The sequence below is a fragment of the Plectropomus leopardus genome, chromosome 18 (genome assembly GCF_026936395.1).
Source record: "Plectropomus leopardus strain MGB_pleo_1.0 chromosome 18, ASM2693639v1, whole genome shotgun sequence".
Lineage (NCBI taxonomy): Eukaryota > Metazoa > Chordata > Actinopteri > Perciformes > Serranidae > Plectropomus > Plectropomus leopardus.
The window spans coordinates 26,640,019-26,661,527 of record NC_142193.1 but is presented as its reverse complement, the minus strand read 5'-3'; the positions used below and the strand labels follow the sequence as shown (position 1 = coordinate 26,661,527).

The 21,509-nt window shown below is 39.1% G+C and overlaps 1 protein-coding gene across 3 annotated transcripts; it reads left to right on the top strand.

Annotated features, from left to right (window-relative positions):
* Positions 1–1,621: 1,621 nt before the first annotated feature.
* Positions 1,622–21,452, top strand: LOC121956627 (extracellular serine/threonine protein kinase FAM20C-like). 3 transcript variants are annotated; one of them, XM_088091113.1, is made up of 12 exons: positions 1,622–1,729; positions 5,435–5,502; positions 11,475–11,878; positions 13,682–13,860; positions 18,223–18,301; positions 18,453–18,545; positions 18,780–18,895; positions 19,021–19,201; positions 20,416–20,525; positions 20,725–20,806; positions 20,981–21,040; positions 21,168–21,452. In XM_088091113.1, the coding sequence occupies exons 1-12, from the start codon at positions 1,681–1,683 to the stop codon at positions 21,412–21,414; spliced, it is 1,668 nt and encodes a 555-aa protein (XP_087947239.1). In that variant the 5' UTR covers positions 1,622–1,680; the 3' UTR covers positions 21,415–21,452. The 3 variants fall into 3 exon arrangements, with proteins under 3 accessions (XP_087947239.1, XP_087947238.1, XP_042360876.2); XM_088091112.1 differs by having other exon boundaries at positions 1,666–1,729; positions 5,432–5,502; XM_042504942.2 differs by lacking the exons at positions 1,622–1,729; positions 5,435–5,502 and adding an exon at positions 8,705–8,917 and having other exon boundaries at positions 11,363–11,878.
* The last annotated feature ends 57 nt before the right edge of the window (positions 21,453–21,509 follow it).

Below are 21,509 nucleotides of genomic sequence, written 5' to 3'. Positions count from 1 at the left end.
TTTTGCTGACAACCTGATCTGGAGAGAATTAAAAATGACTCTCTCTCTCTCTCCCCATGTGTCCTGGCAGCTTTCTCATTTGCAGTATTTAAAAATTCCAGTCAAGAAAAAAACCCACAGCCCACGTCTTCAGTGGGACTTTGTGAGTAATGAATCCTCCAAAATCCCCACACAATCACTAAATAAAACTCATCAATTAAGAATCACGAGCGGGTCTTAGCTGCACGACACCAGCGCAGCTCTCTGATTCACTCCTACTACATTTTATTTTTCTCTCTTTCCACATTATTTTGCATTAAGTCTGCTCAAAGCTGCCATCAAATAGATGGTATTTTATTTTTTAAGGGAAATAAAGCACTCTGTAATAGTGGTTTGATATCTACTACATTAAAAAATCACAATTGTAATAATAATTGAATTATTTTAGCAACCATTGGGAGTTCAGTGTTCAAGGTTAATATAATATATACCAAGCAGCACCAAGTTGTGCAATCAAAAACTAAATTCAAATGCACCTTTGTCCCTTTGTCTGTGCAGTTTTATCTTTGCAGGCGCTTTAATGTTGTTCGTGTGCCGCCGTGTCTCAGCTCACATGTTAACTTTGTCATGCTTGACTAAATCTGCAGTATTAGATTAGTTCCACTAAACTTGTTATATGTGCTTCATCTGTTTAGTTTTATTGTATTCTGTCACTTTATGTGAGTGGACACACAGCAACGTGTCGGTCCTGGTGGCTTGTGTCTCAGCTGAGCTGCAGAGGTGGCACTTAGATCATATCCACAGAGCTGTGGGAGAGGTCAGAGGTCATCACGGCTTATAAACAGAGCCTCAGGTGGTTTAGGATGAAGCAATATGTACGCCTCAGAGGGGGAGAGCCTTCAGCAGCATGACAGTATGATTGTAGTGACGCTGGGACTCACTGTTGCACACTGGTGATGACTCTTTTTGATTGTTTCATACTTCTTGCACTTTAACTGTTTCAAACCTGGATCAGCATCTCTTTTCCTGTGCCGCATTCAGATGCCTCTCACGATTATTTAAAACCTTTTATCCTGGTTAATTTCAAAAACATGGGGGAAAAAAGCAATTAAAAACTTAGTAAGAAATATTCTGTGAACTGCAAGAAATTAGCAGATTCAGAAAATTATTTTTTTAAAAAACTAGGGAAAATGTCTACAGGGAAAAAAAGAAAATAAACGTAGGAAAAATCATACTTATAATTATCATAATTACATATTTAAAATTAAGTCACACAGAGACACACAGTTTTTCCACTTTCTTTTTTAAAATTTTTTTTATTTTTTATTTGGTAATTTCAAGGTTTAACCCTTTGAATCCTGAGCAAATTGGCTTGATTTCGTTCGTGTGAGAAAAAAAAAGCAATCAGTTACTTCACAAGAAATGTTCAGTTAATTGTAAGAAATTAGTAGATTGGGATCTGGAAAAACCTCCTGACTCTGCCTTATATTGGGTCGAGGAATAATGTGTGTCGACCCTCTCTGAGCAGGCCCCTCCCTCCAGGAGCCTGATGGGCGGAGTCAAGTCATCAGGAAGCTTGAGCTCACCTGCTCTGACTGCAGGACTGGAAATCAGTCAGCTCTCTCCTCTGTCCTGGTATTGTTACATTTATTTTATCTTTAAACAAATTTCTCTTTTAGTTATGTCAACCTTTGTCCAGCCATGTTTTACCCAGTTTGTGACATTTTAGAGGATCAAACTAACCATTTGGGTAGGATGAAAGTCTTGGTTTTGTGGTTATTTGGCCTTGTTTTGTTTGTATTGTTGCTACTTCCTGTGACACTGGGGGATTGTTAGCTTGTATGTTGACATTTGTGGCTTTGGACAAAATTGCAGACTCTCCCTGCTTGTTTAAATGCAAATTTGGGGTACTTTAAACGAGTTTTGTTATCTTGGAAGAGCGATATTCCAGCTCTTTTGTCTTTTTGTTTTTGGTCCAAAGGCTCCTGTTTGTTGGTGTCATGTAGTCAGGATTTGGCCTTAATGGAAACCCCTGATGAACTGCCTGTTGTTTTTTGTGTTGTGTAGCAAAGGAGTAGGCCTTGATACACTTTTGATGGAGAGTTCACCCTGTTCATTATACTCTTTGTTGTGTCTCTTACATGATAAAGATGCGCTGGTAACAAGGTTACAGATGTTATTTTAGCACAACAGCTAGCTTGTTGGCCAAATGAACAAATTTGTTCTTAGCATCCACTTTCTGCTGCTGGCAGTAAAATTTAAAAATTTTAAAATTCTGTCAAGTTCAAGCTTTAAGTTTCAGGTTTATTTGTCACATGCACGATTGTACAAGTAAAATGCACACTTTAATGCTTATGTACCTGAGACGGTTACTACACACAATAAACAATAGTGCAAACAATGCAAACAAATGCTTGACATCCACTTCTTGCACTTTGTAACATTTACAACTCTAACATGCCCTTACAGAGGACATATTGATATGAATTTATATTGGCTATCCTAGACTCTGGGGGGCCCCAGGCAAAGAAGCCCATAAAGGTCATATGGTGGTGAAAAGGGGTCCCAGAAGGTGGGAAGCAGCAGTAAACTGTAGAGTACCTTTTAGTTAAGGCAAAGGGGGTTAATAGTGAGTTGCCATCAGGGCCCATTTTCCCAAAACATTTTTTAGGGGCCTCTAAATATTTTCCTGGTTTACCCATGTTTACGGTGCCAAACAATCTATCTCAGGGTCCTCGTTCATGAACCGACCAAGTTACAATATAAAAATGATGCACAGTTATGTAAAAATCTGTACCTGCATAAGCCCAGTATATATATATGTATGTATATATATATTTATATGTACTGATCAGTGTCAGAGTTGGCAGACCCAACACACAATAAAAGACGTTTTTTCAGCATAGCTTTTCAGTTCGCTTGTTATATAACCAATGCAGTTCTCTGTAACTGTTGAACATCTACTTGTTTCACTTTGCATCAGCATTCGAATAAGTCCCAACATTAACATGTTCATACCAGGGACCAATTCATATGAATTATATATTTGTGTGGAGCGCTGCTTATGTCTCATTAAACAGCCACAGTCGTTAACATTACTGTACTGCATCTGAAATCACACACTGTACGCACCTTGGTACATGTACACATGTACATAAGAAGTATCTTGTATACATTGTGGTACCAAGGCCGTAGCCATTGAGTCAACATTGTGAGGGAACATTATTTGCCCCCACCCAAAACAAAAAAGAAAATCACTCATTTTCTTTAGGCATTATCCTAATACTTTTATGATAAAATATTATTTCAATACTTTAGTCATGAAACAATCTCACAAAATAGTCACAATACACTATTATCAGGGTACTTTTATCATGATGCTTTAGTCACAATACAATATTATCACAATGCTTTCCCAATACAATACTATCTCAAAACTTAAGTCACAATAGTGATATACAGTATATTGCGATTATTACTTTTATTACTTTTTTTTTTTAACTTTTTGACATTTGTAGCATTTCTTTCAAAATTTGTAGCATATTTGAGTTTTGTAGAGGTTGTCTCCCCAAATATATTACATTTACAGCTTTGATTCTCACAGAGCCTCATCAGTAATAAATGAATAGTCTTTACATAATTCATGTGTTCGTTATATGTCTTAGCCTCAAGGCATCCTGAGGTTGTGCTCTGTTTCATTCTTCCTTTCTATCCTATTTTTTAAATTTTTTTCTTCTTTTGCTCTTCTTTTTTTCCTACACAGTAACATGCACGTATACATAAAAGATCCACACACTTTGCCACAGCCAATGACAGACTGTCCCATGTGTGCAGACGCAGGATTAGATTATCCCACAAGCTGTCACCTTGAAATGGACGACGAGAGAGCGAGAGATGCACAAGAGGTTATGAAAGATGGAGGGAGAGAAGAGATGTAGACGACAAGAATGATTAGAATCACTCTGCTGGGGATACTCGGAGGGTGCAGAGGCTTTATGATCTTCCCCTTGCATGTGTGTTTTGTGAGTTATGCTTCACAGGAGGAAATGTGTCTCTCTATATAAACTGAACACATTGTTGCTGTAGTTGGTATTCCACGCGAGTTCTCTGCTCGTGGTCTCACCCTCCGCCAACATCTATCTCACCTCCCCTCCATCTCTCTCTCCTCCTGTTTTTCTCATTTCCTTCTCTTTCTCGGTTTGCATTTGTTGCTCTTTGTCTTTATTTATCGCTCACCTGTTTTGCTCCATCACTTCTGTCTCTCCCCCTCATTCTCGCTCTTTCGTCTCCCACTTCTTTCAATCCCGCCCTCCCTTTCCCCAGATGAAATATTCATGCCCATCCATACTGGGAGTGTAGCAGCAGCCAGAGCCACAGGAGTCAATGCTTTCAAAGACTCCAGGCCTCTGCGAGGGAGAGGGAGGGAGAGAAGGAGAGAGAGGTTGTGGGGGAGGAAAGAGAGGGAGTAGGCGGAAACCGAGCGAGGAAGTGAAGGCAGGTGAAAGAAAGGAATGGAGGGATAAGCTGTGACAGAGTGAGAAAGGAAGAGAGGGAGTAGGAGGATGAGTGAAAAGACCAAGGAGCTCCTCTATCACATCAAACACAAGGCAACACATGATGAAACGCTCCTTTTGCATCACACACACATACACACACACACATGCACACACACAGACACCTGCAGACACATACTGTAGGTTAAACACAAAGAGAAAGAAAACCACAGAGAGATACAGCGCCTCCGGCACTTCAAACATCAGCCGACACATGATTAAACACTTCGTTCTCTTTGTATTCCGCTCTCGCTCACACACACGCACACACACACAAAAAAAAACCAACTCCTGCACCCTTGAGTCCTCATAAGGCCATTTAAGCAGTTTTTACATCCCAGAATAAACACACAAACTTGTGGAGACAAATTTTATCCAGAAAAGGACTCTGAGCCACACACAATCTCTGTCTAAACACACACATCAGGCCTCTGAGGCTTTCATCAGTCACCCCTCCACATGATCCGATAGGCCCTCCGCCGCTCGTTCACGTCTAATGTGCCAGATGTGATCTTAAATTCACTTTGTCTTATTATCCTGAGTTTGCACAACAGACCCGCCGTCCGCCTGCCTGCCTGCTGGATAAAGCACATGCACGCTCCAATTAGGTCCCAAAATTCTGGGTTGTTTCCAAGCAACCTACATTAAGCAGCGACTGCTGTGAGGGAAACGGGGCTTCAAAGCTTTTGAAGGATGTTTTCGTTGTTTGAATGTGTGTTTTATGTGTGTGTGTGGAAAGGGAGAAAGGCAGTAAAGATGGGACAGAGGCTGTAGAAAAACTGAAAGTAGCACAAATTTCAAATATGATACTGTGTTTGATTTCTCTGACTTGCTGTAATAAGATCAGATGTAGCAGATGTAGGATTGTGTCCTGATTAAGTTTTCTTTATGATGTTAAGCAGCTGAACCAGGGGTGACCTCGAATCTCCCTCCGGAGGAAGAGAAATGTACAAAGATGGCGATTCATAAGGTATCACATTGCATAACACTACACTACAGCTCATGATACTGTATGGATTGATGACCTCTCATCATGCCCTATGTGACAGTTTTTCCGCCATTCAGACATCACCTGTCAGAATTTCAGCCCACTCCATTTATTTTCCAAATTTTGAAGCCGTACACTTAGTCAAGGTCTTTTTAAGCCTCCTGCAGAGTGTGAGAGTTTAGCAATCTTATAAGTTAAGTAAAGCTACACTGTGCAACATGGATCTAATAAATTTGGGTACGACATCAAGTTTGATGTATGCAGACTGTACGATGACATCATCTACTGAATCACAGGCGATAACCTACGTCCATCAACATCAATACGCATAACAAAACGTCATCATCGCCGTCATCCGTCTACGCCGCTGTAGTGGTAAGAGCAAAATGTAAACGAACATGAATCGAACCTGCAGAGGAGGAGGAGAAGGCCAATTTGGCATGCCAATTTTACAGCTAGAGCTCTAAGCATTTATTAGTTTTAGTGTTTTCATGGGAATTCTTGACAATAACAGAAATTTGAAATACCGTCGGCCTTGTCCTTAAAAGTCACTGCTTTGTTATTACAGTTAGGCTTTTATTCTTTTCTTGCTACACCACAGCATTTAACTCAAAACACCACAGTGTCTGAGTACAGTTTCGCATAGCTACAAGTGCTGCTGTAGACTCTTAGTCTTGTTGTACAAGTACAAGTAATAATATACAATATGTAGTACACAATTTGCAAAACTTAACTCCAAACTTGGAAAGTGATCCAAGAATATACAAAGGCTTTCCTTAAATTCTCTGTCCTGAAAATGTATTGAATCGTGACACCACTATGGCACATCCTGAGATTAATGACTCCCCTAAACACCCATAAAGCATCGTCCCAGTTACATTTTTACAATTTAAAACTGTAGAGGCATTACCATCACAGAACACCCCAAACACTTGGTATTTCCCCCAGATGGATATGGGTTTGCTGGATGCAGCAGTGCCTGGTAAAAATCATTTAAAAATCTGCAGAGAAGTCTGGTCGTGATTGCAGACATTCCAGCAGTACAAGGGAAAAATAATCTAAGAGTATCCTTGTTAATGCTCACAAAAACAAAAAAAAAATCATCTGTTTGACGTTATTAGGCGCGAGCATTACTGAACTAGGTCAGCTCCAGGGGGTCCCCTGACCGTCACTTGCAAAATAAACACCAACCAGGAGAAGGTTCAAAAAGACCACAAAGAGACAAAATATGACCAGAAAAAGACAAAATTATCTTAAAGAGACCCAAAACACCACTAAGATTATGTGTCTTGCTCCTGTGTAGGAGAGATGGTGGGACCCTTTGCATATCTGCGCCCAGGGGCCCATTGTCTTATAATCCATCCATGGGCTTGACATTTCCTGTAGATTTAATCTTGGGGTTAAAGGAAACATTTGATTGATAAAATGCTTTTTACATTACAGTTTTGTTAGTGTATCCAGAAAGTGACTACCAAATACAAACCAACAAGACCGCACATGACACTGTGTGATGCGAAACGTAAGGCCTCCAGTTGAAATAGTGTTTTTAGTGAGTCCTTTTCCAACATGATGAATAATTTAGAAAAGTTGGTGTTTTTATGCATTTAGATTTTCCTAATTTACTCAAACATGTAATATTTATCCAACAAGTGATCCATTTCCCCCCTCTCTCTCTCTCGATTGTAATCTCATTTGTGACATTTAACAGTTGTTTACATGTAATGAAACACTCTCAGAGGCTGCATGTTGCCCCAGGTCTGAAAAACAACAGTCTGATCTACTGGGACCTGCTGCAACATACATAATGCATTCTCTCTCAGAGCAAACTTAGCTCATTAACAGAAACATATAGTCTGCTAATTAGCAGCAGTATGGCAGAGAACAATTTTTCAACCCTCAGAGGACAGAGAGTACTGAAAGTCAGACAGAAAGATTTAAAGTCAGAGCAGGAGATGTAATGGCAGATATGGAAATGTAATGGATGGTTTATGATTAAAGGGGCGAGGGCGACACGAACAGGGGACAGGTTCAAAGAAAGTCAAAAAGAGAGACTGTGTTAAAGAGATGAATATTTGATTTAATCCGGGCTCCTTTAGAATATGAATTCATCACTCTGCAAGTTTCTCTTAATGTGCCGCCAATATTTAACAGTTTATAACAGAAGACCCTGGTCACTGTTTTTGACACCACCTACATTTTCAGTATTAAAGTATTATATTAAAGTATTAAAGAATATTAAAGCTATCCATTGTGCATAATAAAAAAATGAGTCACAAAGTGTCCTTTCAAAAGTCAAAACCAGAAGCTGAAATCATAAACATAAGAATGAGAGGAAAAACTCTAGGGAGGCCAGACAACGTGTGATAAAATATGAATAACCTAATATGTGGACCACCCGTGGCTTAACAGTTCTACATTTTATGTGTACATGTAAACACAATAGTTAATGGATTTTATCGGAGGTTATGTTGGGAAACCATTTGTGCTGATGTGTACAGCTACAGTATTTCTTGAACAGCAGCTTCACAGTAAGTCTAAAACAATACCAAACTTTGGACACACTCTGCATTTAAATGACACTCATGAGATCATGTAGACAACACGGGAAGTCCTTAACATGAAATTGTGAGCTCGGAGCGCTCAGAAAATTTCCTTTTCTAAGGTCCTGAAAACCACAACATCGGGATGTTCATGTGGACTCATGAATACAGTAAACAAGACCCCATTTAAAAGGCATCTCACTGCATTCAAATGGGGTTGAATTTTTAAAACTATGAATAAAAAATGACTCATAAATCTTCCTTGTAAGAGTCTGCGTAGCTGTTTCCAATCTCAGTGCTAAGCAAAGCTAACCAATTGCTAACTGTAGCTTCATATTTACCATACGGCCTTTAGAGTGGTATCAAATTTCATATAATTCTCAATAAGAAAACAAACAGGCTGTTGCTTTAGAGAAAGGAAAATGAAAGAGAAATTACCAGATGAATGTTAGCTGTTTTTTTGTGTTTTTTTCAGGGCTGTTCCATTGACCCTGCTGTGTGAGGATTATTATTATTATGAGTCACAGATATTGAGTCTGCCCTCTGTACAGCACTGCTGTGTATTATCACGCTCTCTGTATTGATCCTGACAGACTAAAAGATCATTTGGCAGTATGGTGTGATTCCCTTTCTCTTTACTGCAGGTCACGCAGACACAGGTCACCACAACATGCCGGTCTTTGTCCTCGTTTGGACTGCGGTGACCGTATGATAACAAACAAACTACCCTCTCTGGAAAGAACAGGACAAAAAGAGGGTAGAAATGTCACCGAATTCTGAATATCTACCTCATTAACAGAGGAAGAGGAGCGGAATAGATAGAGAGAGAAGAAAAAAGGTCTTGAAGGGGAAGAGATGTAAGTAATTCCTCCAGCCTGATGGTCCACACAGGGAATTTGGGAGCAGTGAGTTGTTCAATAATGTATTGATTTTCTTAGTGAGCTTTTCTTTCTTTGAGGATTTGATGTAAAGGGTTATCTGACAGATTAGTGCAGTGCGAGTGTATGTGTGATTGCCTGTCTTTCTGTCCATTCGTCTGTCTGTCTGACAGCGTAAATTAATCGGTGGAGTGTTTATTCTTCCAAATGTTTGCTTATGTGCATGAGTTTGCCTTAGGAACAGAGCAGGGAGAGTTTGGCAGAGAATAATAATAAAGTAAAGATGATAAAGTGAAGGGCAACTGTTTGCCCTCAGAATAGCTGCAGCTGGGAATTCAGTGTTTTTTTATTGTATAATTTTTGTAGAAAGAGCCTCCAGTTTGCTGAGGAATTGAAGATGCAGAAATGTGTTTAACACTTGTATTCCTAAATGTCCATAATGTCTCTGTTATGTTTAAACTGAAGAGGCTGAAACAGGTGTTTAAATGCTGCAGAATTTCTTTAAAAGTGGGATGTAATTGTGGTACTATGGGAGCTATGTTTGCATCTGCTCCATTGGGTTTTGTCAACAGGGCTAGTGTATATAACTGTTCGACAACCGTGCTGACATTTAGTGAATTAATGACCCGGCTAACGTGACTGCCATGCTAAAAATGTGTAAGCGCTGACAACAGCTGGTGATGGTTTGATGCACCATTTGGATCAGACTGAGTATCTGTTTTTTCCATTCCATATGCAATTTCACAGTACCATGCCCTATACTGATCCATTTGTTATGCTTTCCATTTTTTCCTACAAAGACAATTGGTTCATAACGTGCCATTTTGTTCATTAAGACTGTGTCACGCAGGTTGTGAACGTGTATCCTATAGTATTGTGAATCCTATTTTAATTTAAAGTTGCAGTCTTATTTTGGGTGGTTGTTCGCCACTTTGGTCCAGAGTGAAATATTTCATCTATTTGATGGATTGACATGAGTTTTGTGCAGATGTTTATGGTCCCTTGAGGATGAATCTTACTGACTTTCTTGACCCTCTAACTTTCCATCTAGTGCCACTCATTGGGTTCACATTTGTGGTTTTGAGTGAGATATCTCACCAGCTACTGAGGAGAGTGACATGATTTTTACTGATATTCATGGTCCCCAAAAGATGAATCTTACTTATTGGGTGATCCTCTCACTTTTCATATACCATAGTGCCACAACTTCATTCACACTTGTGGTTTTGTGTGAAATGTCTTGACAACCATTGGAGTGATTGACATGATTTTTTAATAGACATTCATGGTCCCCAGAGGATGAATCTTGCTGACTTTGGTAATTCTCTAACATTTCGTGTAGTCCCACCACTACACTCACATTTGTGGTTTTGGGAAAAAAACATCTCAACAACTATAGGATGGATTGACGTGATTTTACAGACATTTATGGTCCCAGAGGATGGATCTTAGTGACCTTCTTGATCCTCTAAATTTTCGTCTAGCATCTCTGGAAAATGATTTTCACTGTGTTCCTCTAACTTTTCATCTAGTGCCACCATCACATTCACATTTATGAAGTAAAATGTCTCAACAAATATGATTGCAGTGGCATTTGGTGCATGGTTCCCAGATGATAAAAACCCATGACTAATGAATTTAGTGTTCCACTAACTTTTTAGTAGCATTACCAGCAGCAGGTCAAAATCACAACTTTCCAAATGGGGCTACTAAATATCTTTGGTGGCAAACCAAATCCAAAAGCTGTACTAAACTGATTTTTGTGTATTTGATTATGCTGTTGAAATATACATTATAAAGGCTAGTTGAAAACACTGTCAGTATGAGGCTTAAGGAATTGTATACTGATGGTTTGGTTTCTTATTTTATAGTTAATGTCACAAATTATCTGATGTGCATAGACTGGGGAACCCTGTCAAAAAGTAGTTCAAGAGACTCGTGAAATTGGCCAAAAAAAAGCCAAAATGTGGAGAATTATTTAGCCCCTTTCTCAACAAGCTATGTTGATCTGATTGGAACCAGTGGATGCCTTAGGTTGTCTGGTTTGACACAAAACTACTACCTTCACACTAGCTTCAAAAATGAGCGTGCCTTTTCAAGGTAGTATTGAAAGCCTCCAATTATTTTTGCTAAGAGGCAGCGGGGGTGGGGTGGGGGGGCAGCAATTGAATCAGGGTGCCCATTGGCACTGGCATTTAGCTTGATACAGCTGCCTTTGTGAGCAATTCATTTACTTCAAAGTAGTACTTCTCATTCATCTGTTGTTTTTCTTACTTTGTCCACTCCTTTATCTGTGAAAAAGTGGAATGCAATGTTCAGAAAACGTTACATCATGATCACGTTTGAGGGGTTGGCAGGACTCCATGGTCTGTTTGGATTTTAAATGTCTGTCTGTCTCTCTGGTGTTGCCTCTCTTTCCTCCAGCATGATAAGGCTGAACCTGGGTCGATCCACTCGCTCAGTCTGTCTGGGCCTGGCGTGTCTGTCCCTCGCCCTCAACCTCCTTCTGGCAATTTTTTGTCTCTCTGTCCTCCAGACACCCTGTGTCCTTCCCACCTCCTCCTCTTCCTCCATTCCAAGAACAAATACTCAGCACCGTCAGTCCATCTCCCACTCCTCCTCTTCGTCAGATGTCTCCTCCTCACATAAATTGCCAACAATCCTCCAGAATGAAGAGCGTCACAAACTGAATGCCAACACCAATAAAGGGAAAGACTCAGTCAGTGATGCCGCTAAGAGGAAAAAGAAACTGATTGGAGCTGAAAAACTGAAGGTCAAGGGTCCTTCTAAGCTGGAGGCGCTGTTCGAGCACCTACTGTACAACGTGCCACATCCAGAGCTGCAAGATGATGACTGGCTGCTGAGGGTAAAGAAAAATGGAAAGGATACTGGAAGTGAGGGAGAGGAGAGGGAAGACGTCATCGATAGTGACAGTCAGTGGTAAGAGAAACTGATTCTGTAGCCTGCAGACATTCACAGTATCCTCTGACTTTCTGTCTAGCACCACCATGAGGTCTTGGTTAACAGGCAGCTATTGGATTACCATGAAATTTGGTGCAAACATTCATCTTTGGTGAACCTGAGTCCAAACTTTTAATTTGTCCAATATTCACCTGCAAAACAAATTATATTCTTATTGCTTGATTGCACATTAAACTAAAAAAAATAAACTACATTCTGTTATGTGTTAATTAGAAAGTGTTTGTGTGCTAACACAATAAACTAAGTTAATAAACATTAATTTATGTAAAACTATGTGCTAATTCAAAAATATTAGCACACTTACACAACAAACTAAGCCAATAAACAATGTGTTGAGTGTTTATTAGGAAATGTGAGCAAACTAACACAAACTAAGAAAGTAAACACCTTTTATTATCTGCTAATTATTTTAGCATGCCAACACAAACTAAAAAAATTGACAATACTTGAAAATGTGATCAATCTAATACAATAAACTGCCTCTAATTCAGAAAAAAAACTTTGTGTTTTGTGCTTATTAGCACACTAACATAATAAACCAAGATAGTAAATAGCCTACTTTGTGCTATGTGCTTATTAGAAAATGTTAACTTATAATAATAAACAAAGCCAGCAAATACTTTGTGTTATGTGCTAATTAGAATGTGTTAGCAAGATAACATAATAAACCTAAGACAATATTATTAAAATATTAGCAGACTAACACAATATACTAAAAATGTACCCAAAAGTTTTAGCATTCTAACAATAAATGACAATGCACAAAAACACCAATTTGTTACATTCTTTTATAGAAATGTTAGTATGCTATTATAATAAACTAAGATGGTAAACACTGTAAAGTTGCTAAACTTAAGCATGTCAGCGTTGTCATTGTGAACATGTTTGCAAACTGGTGTTAGACTTTAGCTTAACACTGTGTCTAAATATAGACTTAGAGAGCGTCTGGCACAGCTGCATAAAGTCTGGCTTTACTTTATGGTACAATTACTGTTGTCCCACAGTTTCATTAAAAATGTTCCAGAAAAATAACTCTGGGTGATACGGATATATTTTTCATCTCTTAAGCTTTAGGCTTTTTGTTTCTTTGCAAAATTAATTCTAAATTTCAAACTGCAGAATGTGTTTCTTTTATTACTTTGTATGGGACTGAATTTGTCCTTACATATTTTACCCCTACAGCTTGTTTTATATCTCAGAGTCAACCTGACACAAACAAACTTCAGCTAAACTGTCCCAGCTCGCAATTTTTGGTTCTAAAAACATCCTGGGTATGGTACAGTGCAGCCAATGTTTTAGTAATGTTTTCAGCTGCAAGTTTTATTTTAATTCCTAGAAAGTTCTCTTGAAAGTTTGCGTAAACACCATAAAAGGTTTCTTTATTGTTAAGAGATCACATCACATTAAATTTTCATTTAAAAAAGGTCTATAATCTCAGGCCTCAATAACAAATGTTCTTCCTTTGTTCTCATGTAACATTGTGGGAACGTTTTGTAAAAAGAACTATGATGTGTCACCTCTCAACATCACCAAAACAACAGTTATAATATTACATTTTAGCTTTTAAACTTATAGGGACGATTTTTAAAATGATTATCATCTTTTAAACATTCTCTGAACATTAGATTAAATGTTTTCTTAAAAACATTATTGCAACTAGATGGCAACGTTAGACAATGTTGTGGGAACGTTCCCTGCTAGCTGGGGTATCGCTCATTGGCCAGTGCTGCCTGTTTATCACCTCCTCTTCCTCTCCTGAAGGCAGAGTGCCAGTGAGGAGGAAGGCTACGACAAAGTGAGCTGGACGAGCAATGTGGAGACCCACCCTCCCTGGCTACGGTTCCACCTGGGCATCTCTCGCTGGGAGCTGTACAACAGGAAGGATCCCAACCTGGCTCAGCTGACTCACTATCTGGCAACGCAACGTGTCCTCGGTGCTGGTGAGCAAATGAGCGGGGTGGGGCCGACAGGTCGGAGGCCAGAAAAAAAAATCAGGGCCAGGGAAAGCCACAGAAACAAAGGAGGCTAAAGAAGGTGAAGGATTAACAGTGGTTTAGTTATTGTCCATTTAATCTTTCTATTTCTAAAATTACGTACCAAAACACATTTGCCTCTAGCTGGCACATACTAGAGACACGATCTTTTAAATATTAGCCATGTTCTGCCAAAACTGTGCACAACCCACTCATGAAAAGGCACTCAATTTAGTCACTGATATATTAAAGTCCTGGATCTGTATTCAGCACCATATGCAGGATGTGGTGATAACTGAAACAAGGCAGCCTGAGGAGCCAGTTATTGGGGTCTAGTTTACTAGATTTTAATCTGCATAACAATTAAATCAGATGAACTCCTGCTTTTTTTTTCATTTGTGTCCCAGTGGTTGATAAATTGGGTTCAAGGCCACCAAGATAAAACAGCACACCACTTCAGTGCTCAGCGTTGCTCAATACACCAAAACTAAATGTAGAAAGTGACCTCATCTTTACCCTGACTCACCCTCGTAGTGCTGGGGTTTAATTTCAGTATGATCATCCCGATTCCTCTTGACACAATTACACAGTGAAAACCAGGCTGCTTTCTCATTTTAACTCTAATCTCTTTACACAAACAAGCTCGTCTGTGAGCGAGCCAGAGGCAACGCAGAGCAAAGTTTTCACTCAGTGGATACAGTAAACTGTGCTAAAGTTCATATTTCGAACAGCGAAGATTACATTTTTAGAAACACATTCACACAAAGATGACAGATCCTCAGGGTACACATGACTTAGGCTCTCGGTGATAAGGGAAAATACTTTTGAGGCACATTTAAACAGAATAAAAATCAAAGGGAAAACACAGGAGGGCTCGGCACTCTGTTTGATGACCCACAAATCCTTTTGGTCACAAAGTGAAAGTTTAACCCTTTGAAACATAGAATGTGCTTCCTTGTGCTTCAATCAGATGCCTTTCGCTTGCTTTTAAACCTTTGAAAGTTGAGCAAAGTGGTTTGATTTCTTTTGAAAACACAGAGAAAAAGGCACAGAGGGCAACTCAGAGATATCCCACAAATTGCAAGAAATTAGGAAAAGGTGATTTAGAGTTACTTTTTGAAAAAAGAGAGGGAGAAGTTATTAGAAAAATAATTTTAAAAATAGGGGAAAGTATCTAGAAAATTATACGTAGAATTGTTATTGTTGTAATTATTATTAACAAATATATTTATATATTTTATATGTTGTTTGTTTGTTTGGTTTTTTTTCCAAATTTCTGGTAATTTCCATGTCACTTTTTACTTCCTTCTGTGTTTTTGAAAGAAATCAATTTGCTCACGTTTTAAAGCGTTAAATAAATTAGGAAAACAAACATAGGGGAGGCATGTATTGGAGGCCATACATTCATTGTGTGTGTGCAATTTGAATTACGTGTATTATATTTACTTGACGGTGGACACAATAACATCAGCACTCATACAATAAATTACAATCCAAAATCTCAAAATGTATTTATGAAGCTTGTAATGTAAATTTTTTAATGAGTTTATGAGACTGTTTTCTCCTGTTTAAGCAGTATATTTCACTGGACTGCATCATCATTTTATACAATGTAAAACACCAATACCCCCTCATACATATAATACAAATTCATTGTTAAGAAAAGGCGATTGATGTTTTTTTAAAAAACAGATACTTGTAAATCTGGACATGATTTTTTGTTGCAGGGTCATTAAAATAATCCCTTTACAGACTTGCATTATCTCAACTCCCACACACACACATGCACACACACACGGGCATGCAACTCGCAACTTCCCTTGCATCAACACATGCTCATTTTGTGTTTACTCATCTCAGACATGCTGTCCCCGTCTTCAGCATGCCGCACAATGAATAATGCATAGAGATTTGAGATGTTATACGGTGCAGATTAAGCACTAATCTCAGCTACAGGCTGATTTGTTTTGACTGTCTCGTCTCTTTTCTTTCGTGTTTAACACTCACCAAAGTGTTTTTATCTTTAAACATTTGAGTTTTAGATTCATTCTCCTTTAATCAGAATTACAAACAGGTGTTAAATAAATATGGGAGGATTTGATTTATATCTCAGGATTTATTGCTTTTGAATTATTTATTAGATGTGGTCCTACAAGCTTGGCAACAAACCCAGCCTCTTTCTCTGTTCTCTCGACAGAGCACATGCTTTGATTTGACTTATTCAAACTGCCCCGTTATGTGAAGTCGGGATGAGGTGGCTCATGCTTTTTTGGGGCGAAAGACTCCAAAAGTGCCTCAGTGTCCAATTAACTGATCTCAGTGTTGCTAAAAATGAGTTGAAATTATTTTAAAACTTGCTAATGACACAAAGAGTTTCTTGTTTAAGTGTTGCCGGGGTAAAACTTCAACCAAACATTCACCGAGGAGATGTTCAAGATGACAGTTTTTAAGTTTTTACATGAATAATGTATGGAAGCCCTGAGAGGCAAGGAGCTGTTTTTTGTTTGCAGTTTTATGTTCTGCATAAGAGATTCGTTATCTCCGATGATATTGTCCAGTAAGAAGTATTTTCTCATATGTAGGTGATATTATCTCCTAAGTAAGAGATGTTTTCTCCAATGTAGGAGATATTATCTCTGCAATATCATCTCCTTTGTAAAAGGTATTTTCTTCTTTGTAGGTGATATTTCTCCTATGATACTATTTCCTAAGTAAGAGATATTTTCTCCAAGGATAGTATCTCCTATATTTGACATATTTTAACCTACGTAGGCTTTTTTAGTGCCTAAGATGCTATCTCCTAAGAAAAAGATGATTTCTCCTACATATGTGATATTATCTTCTATGATATTATCTCCAATAATATTATCCCCTAAATAAGATAATTTTATTCCTACATAATAGATATTATCTTGTACTGTATAATGTCTTATGTCAGAGATATTTTCTCCAATAATGTTATCTTCTAAGGAAGATATTTTCTCCTACATAAGAGCTATTATAACCTATGTAAGAGTTAACATCCTTTACTTTGGGAGAAAAGAGATCACTTTGCCTCTTAGGGATTTTGTAATAATGCATGATAACAATAACTTTATTTCTATTGCACTTTTCAAATACAGATTACAAAGTGCTGCAGAAAGATTTAAAAGCAAAATAAATGATCAGATATGCAATAAATACAAGTAGAATTGATACAGTAATAATGAAAAGTGAGATATGAATTACTAAAACACAATAAAAACAAGTAAAGTCAAATAAAAGAAGAACTGATTTAAGAGAAAGTATTTCTGAAAAAGGTATGTTTTAAAAAGAGATTTCAAAGCAGACGCTGAGCTAGTCTGCCTGATCTCTTCTGGCAGATCTATCCAGGGAGTCATGGGGCCTTGAAACCAAAGACTCTGGTTTTTAGCCTTGACCTTGGAATTACAAAAAGACCTCTGCCGAAGGATCTCAGGCTGCAATCAAGCTTATAAGAGCTTAGATAGTAAGTGATAATCAGGGCACCAAGCCTAAATCTGCTTTAAAAGTAGTCATTAAAAGTTTAAATCAATTCTAAAACGTACAGGACAACAATGTAGAGGTCCTGAAATAGGTGTTATGTGGACTCTTGTGTTGTATTTTGTGAGTAGTCTTGCTGCAGAGTTTTGAGAGGTTGTAGTGTGACAGGAATGCAGCACGTTACAGTAGTCTCAGCTAGATGTAATAAAAGCATGGATGACAGATTCTTAGCAGATGGAAGATATGAATAATGTATTATGGAGACATAAAACTGCTAAAAGCGCTGCACAAAACCGTTTAAATCAATTTCATAAGTATTTTTTCTAGATCTTATTGCAGAAATGTACTAAATAGAGGGTCTGGGAGCAGTTGCTGGTTTAACTGTGTAATGGGCCCCAATGTGGAGAAACATGTGAATCGGAGTGCATTAAATATGTACCCACATAATGCCTTCTGTCCATCCCAGTCTCATGAACGCGTTATCTCAAGAACACCTTGAGGGAATTACCTCAAATTTGGCACAAACGCCACCTGCGCTCAAGTATAAACTGCTAGGATTTTTGTCCAGAGTCCAAAGGTCAAGGTCACTGTGACATCATGTTCATCCCACTCTTGTAAAAACAATATCTCAACAACACCTTTAGGGTATTCAAATTCGGCGCAAACAATCACTTGGACTCAACGATGAACAGATTTTGGTGGTCATGGTCACTGTGACCTCACAAAACATGTTTTTGGCTAAATCCCAGTTTTTCCATCTTACATGCAAGTGTGTGACAACTGCAGTATTCATGTGCACTCCATATTCACTTAATTTATATCTCTCAGTTCAGAAGACAGGAGGTACCCAGCTGAAGCTGCTCTTATCGTTCCCAAACTACGGACAGGCTCTGCTGAAACCCATGAAGTAAGACCCCACTGAACTAATGCTGACCGACTAAAAACATAAATGACTGACAGTTCAGCTGTGGTGACTGCTATATCACAACTTATGGTCACATTTTTCATAAAACAATGCAGCGAAGCAGAGCAAAATTTAATTTGTTTTTGTTGCACAGACAATCCAGAGACGCAGAGACAGATGAAAACCTCTTCTACTTCTCGGACTTTGAAAGACACAATGCAGAGATCGCTGCATTTCACCTTGACAGGTACAAAGGGTTCTACACTGTCAGCAGGCAGCAGGTGTCCTGCTGGGTGGACAGACCGTTCTGTAACCACCGGGACACTGGTCCAACACTGGAATTACTTATTTATGAAGCTACTGTGCAGCTTGTGTATTGGAATAGGAGTGAAGTGTATATTTCAAAGAATAATTGTTTTACTTTCGTACATTGCTCTTTATTCTTGCTGATGCTCTTTATCTTTTGTGTGTTTCCTACCAGATTGTTGGGCTTTAACCGGATCCCTCCAGTGGTCGGTCGACTCATCAATGTCACCTCAGAGATCAGAGAGATCACCACTGACCACAGGCTGTCCAGGACCTTCTTCACTTCCCCTGGTATGTGTGCACATGCATTTAGGTCAGTATGTGTGCATGCATGCACTCACCTGCACTACTTAGTTGCATCAATACCAACAAACTGCCAGACCTCTGAACCAAAGCTGTCGTCTCTCTCACTTTAGTGGGCAACGTGTGTTTCCATGGACAGTGTGAGTACTACTGTTCAACCGAGCACCCACTGTGTGGTCGCCCACATGCGCTGGAGGTTTCCCTGGCTGCCATGTTACCTGACCTCACCCTAGCACCCCGCAGGTCCTGGAGGTCACCATGGAGACGCTCTTACAGCCGCACTAAGCAAGCACAGTGAGTAAACTGACTGATATTTTTGTTTAAAGGTATAAATATTAAAGGTTGTGTCATTACCCAAGTTTACAGAGTATTAATGATGATAAAATTGAACCGAAAGCAGCCCTCCAATAATCACCATCTTCCTTTTATCACCTACACTTAGACACTTGGTGGTGGGAAGAATATTTGGAGACACCTATATATGTTTTAAATGTAATTAATTGTAATGTTTTTACCTCTTGCTGGTGAAATGAGGCTATAGAATCATGAGTCTTTATTGCCCTCTGGTGGTGTGAATGAAGAACTGCAACACAACATTAAATGTGGCTAAACACAGATGTGTTAATGTCACTGTAATCGATGTAGAAGTCATTTCATAAAACTCATTGTTAGTGTAATTATTCTAAACAATAAGCTCGTCAGAACTTTTTTTCTGTGCCGTGAAACACTTTGGAGGAACATATGCACTGATGTAAAAAGTGTTTCCCCTGAGCTCAGGTTAATGTTATGTGTCTGGAGGCCATAACAGAGAATAGAGAACGAGCTGTGTTAATGAGCTAAAACAAAAAACAAAACAAAACAAAAAAAACATCATATTAAGACTGAATACCAATGACTGCCAACAGATCAGCCCACAGTCTTCACAGTTCTCCTGCTTTCCGGTTCAGCGCAAGCATTTCATAATCGCTGTCCGAGGTACTGATCCTGGGACCCCCAGGTTGGGTCACAGGAGCTGTCCATGGTGATGACACTAATGTGCAGGATTTGATTGATTTGGCGACAGATGGTACTGTTATTATGTCACATCTGGGTGCCATTTTCTCATAATCTGATCATCTGTCTGCTTATATCAGGCTGTGGCTTTGTTACCAACTTATTTGAATTTGCACCTTACTGACAGTTGATCCAAAAGACAGTGACTCATAGTGTATATTTGCTCAATATATACTCAGTATCTTCCCCCTAATCAACTGTAAACTATCTGTCCAGGATTGAGTGAGAGGGCTGCAGTCGGAAAACTGTCTGCTATGTACCCACTCACTGTTTGCACTGTCAGTTTATGTCCATTAAAATGTTTGTTTTTGCCACTGACGGGCTCAGATTGTTGTACTAAGAGTCTGACAACGTTATGGAAAGGATACCTACAAAGATATATGTTTTTGTTTAACCAGAAACAGCCCCAAACTCACTTCAGTTAAATAAACAATGAACTACACTGTTGTTCCCAGGTGGGAGAAGGACCCAGCCTACTGTGACACAGTGAAACAGACGCCTCCTTACAACCACGGCACCAGACTGGTGGATCTCATTGACATGACTATACTGGACTTCCTCATGAGTCAGTCTCTAAATTTTAAACTCACCACAGTATTTGGTCAGTTTTAACATGACGTGGGTTACAGGAGCCCTTTGAGAGCATTGTCTCCCATCTTAATTCACTCAGGATTTTATTGTTGATTTTCATCACTGTTATTAACTTTGTGTGCACAAAAATGTTTTTCACATTCTCAATTAATATGAATGTTTATAATTCAAAGGCAACATGGACAGACATCACTATGAGATGTTTGAGAAATTCGGAAATGAGACTTTTCTGCTTCATCTGGACAACGGACGGGCGTGAGTACCATGGACGCCAGCTGCTGACTCATTTCAGCTCAGGCAGTTCATAATGTTTTATTACAGTGGCAGCAACACTGTATTGCAACAACTCATATCTGACAACCAATCAGGTAAAGTAACTTTTTATTCATACTTTTTCAAGACTGAATGGTTGCTGATAATGTTTTCCAGGTTTGGGCGTCACTCTCGGGATGAGCCGTCTATTCTAGTTCCTTTAAAACAGTGTTGCAGGTAAAAAAAAAAAAAAAACTAACACACTGACTAGCACACTTCAAAATGAAGGATGGATGAGGAAACCCAAATTCTGGCCTCTGTATGTCTTACTATCGTTTTTGATCCTCTCCACCCACATTTGTAGGATCCGTCGCTCCACTCTCCTCCGCTTGCGTCTCTTGTCCCTCCCTGGTTTCCGTCTGAGTGATGTCATGCGGGAGTCGCTGTCCCAGGACCCTCTGGCAGCCGTGGCCCCCCTCCTCTCTGAACCACACCTTTCTGCTCTGGACCGGCGTCTTGCAACCGTCCTACAGGTGGTGCAGACCTGTCAGGATCAGCACAAAGATGTCATTTACAACGACTTGGATGGACACGATCAACAACCTGACTGACAGAAGAGAAAAACAATAAATTATATATTTGTTTCATATCTTTGAGGAAATCATTCCAGTCGGACCTCCGGTATTATGTAATAATTGTGTGAGTC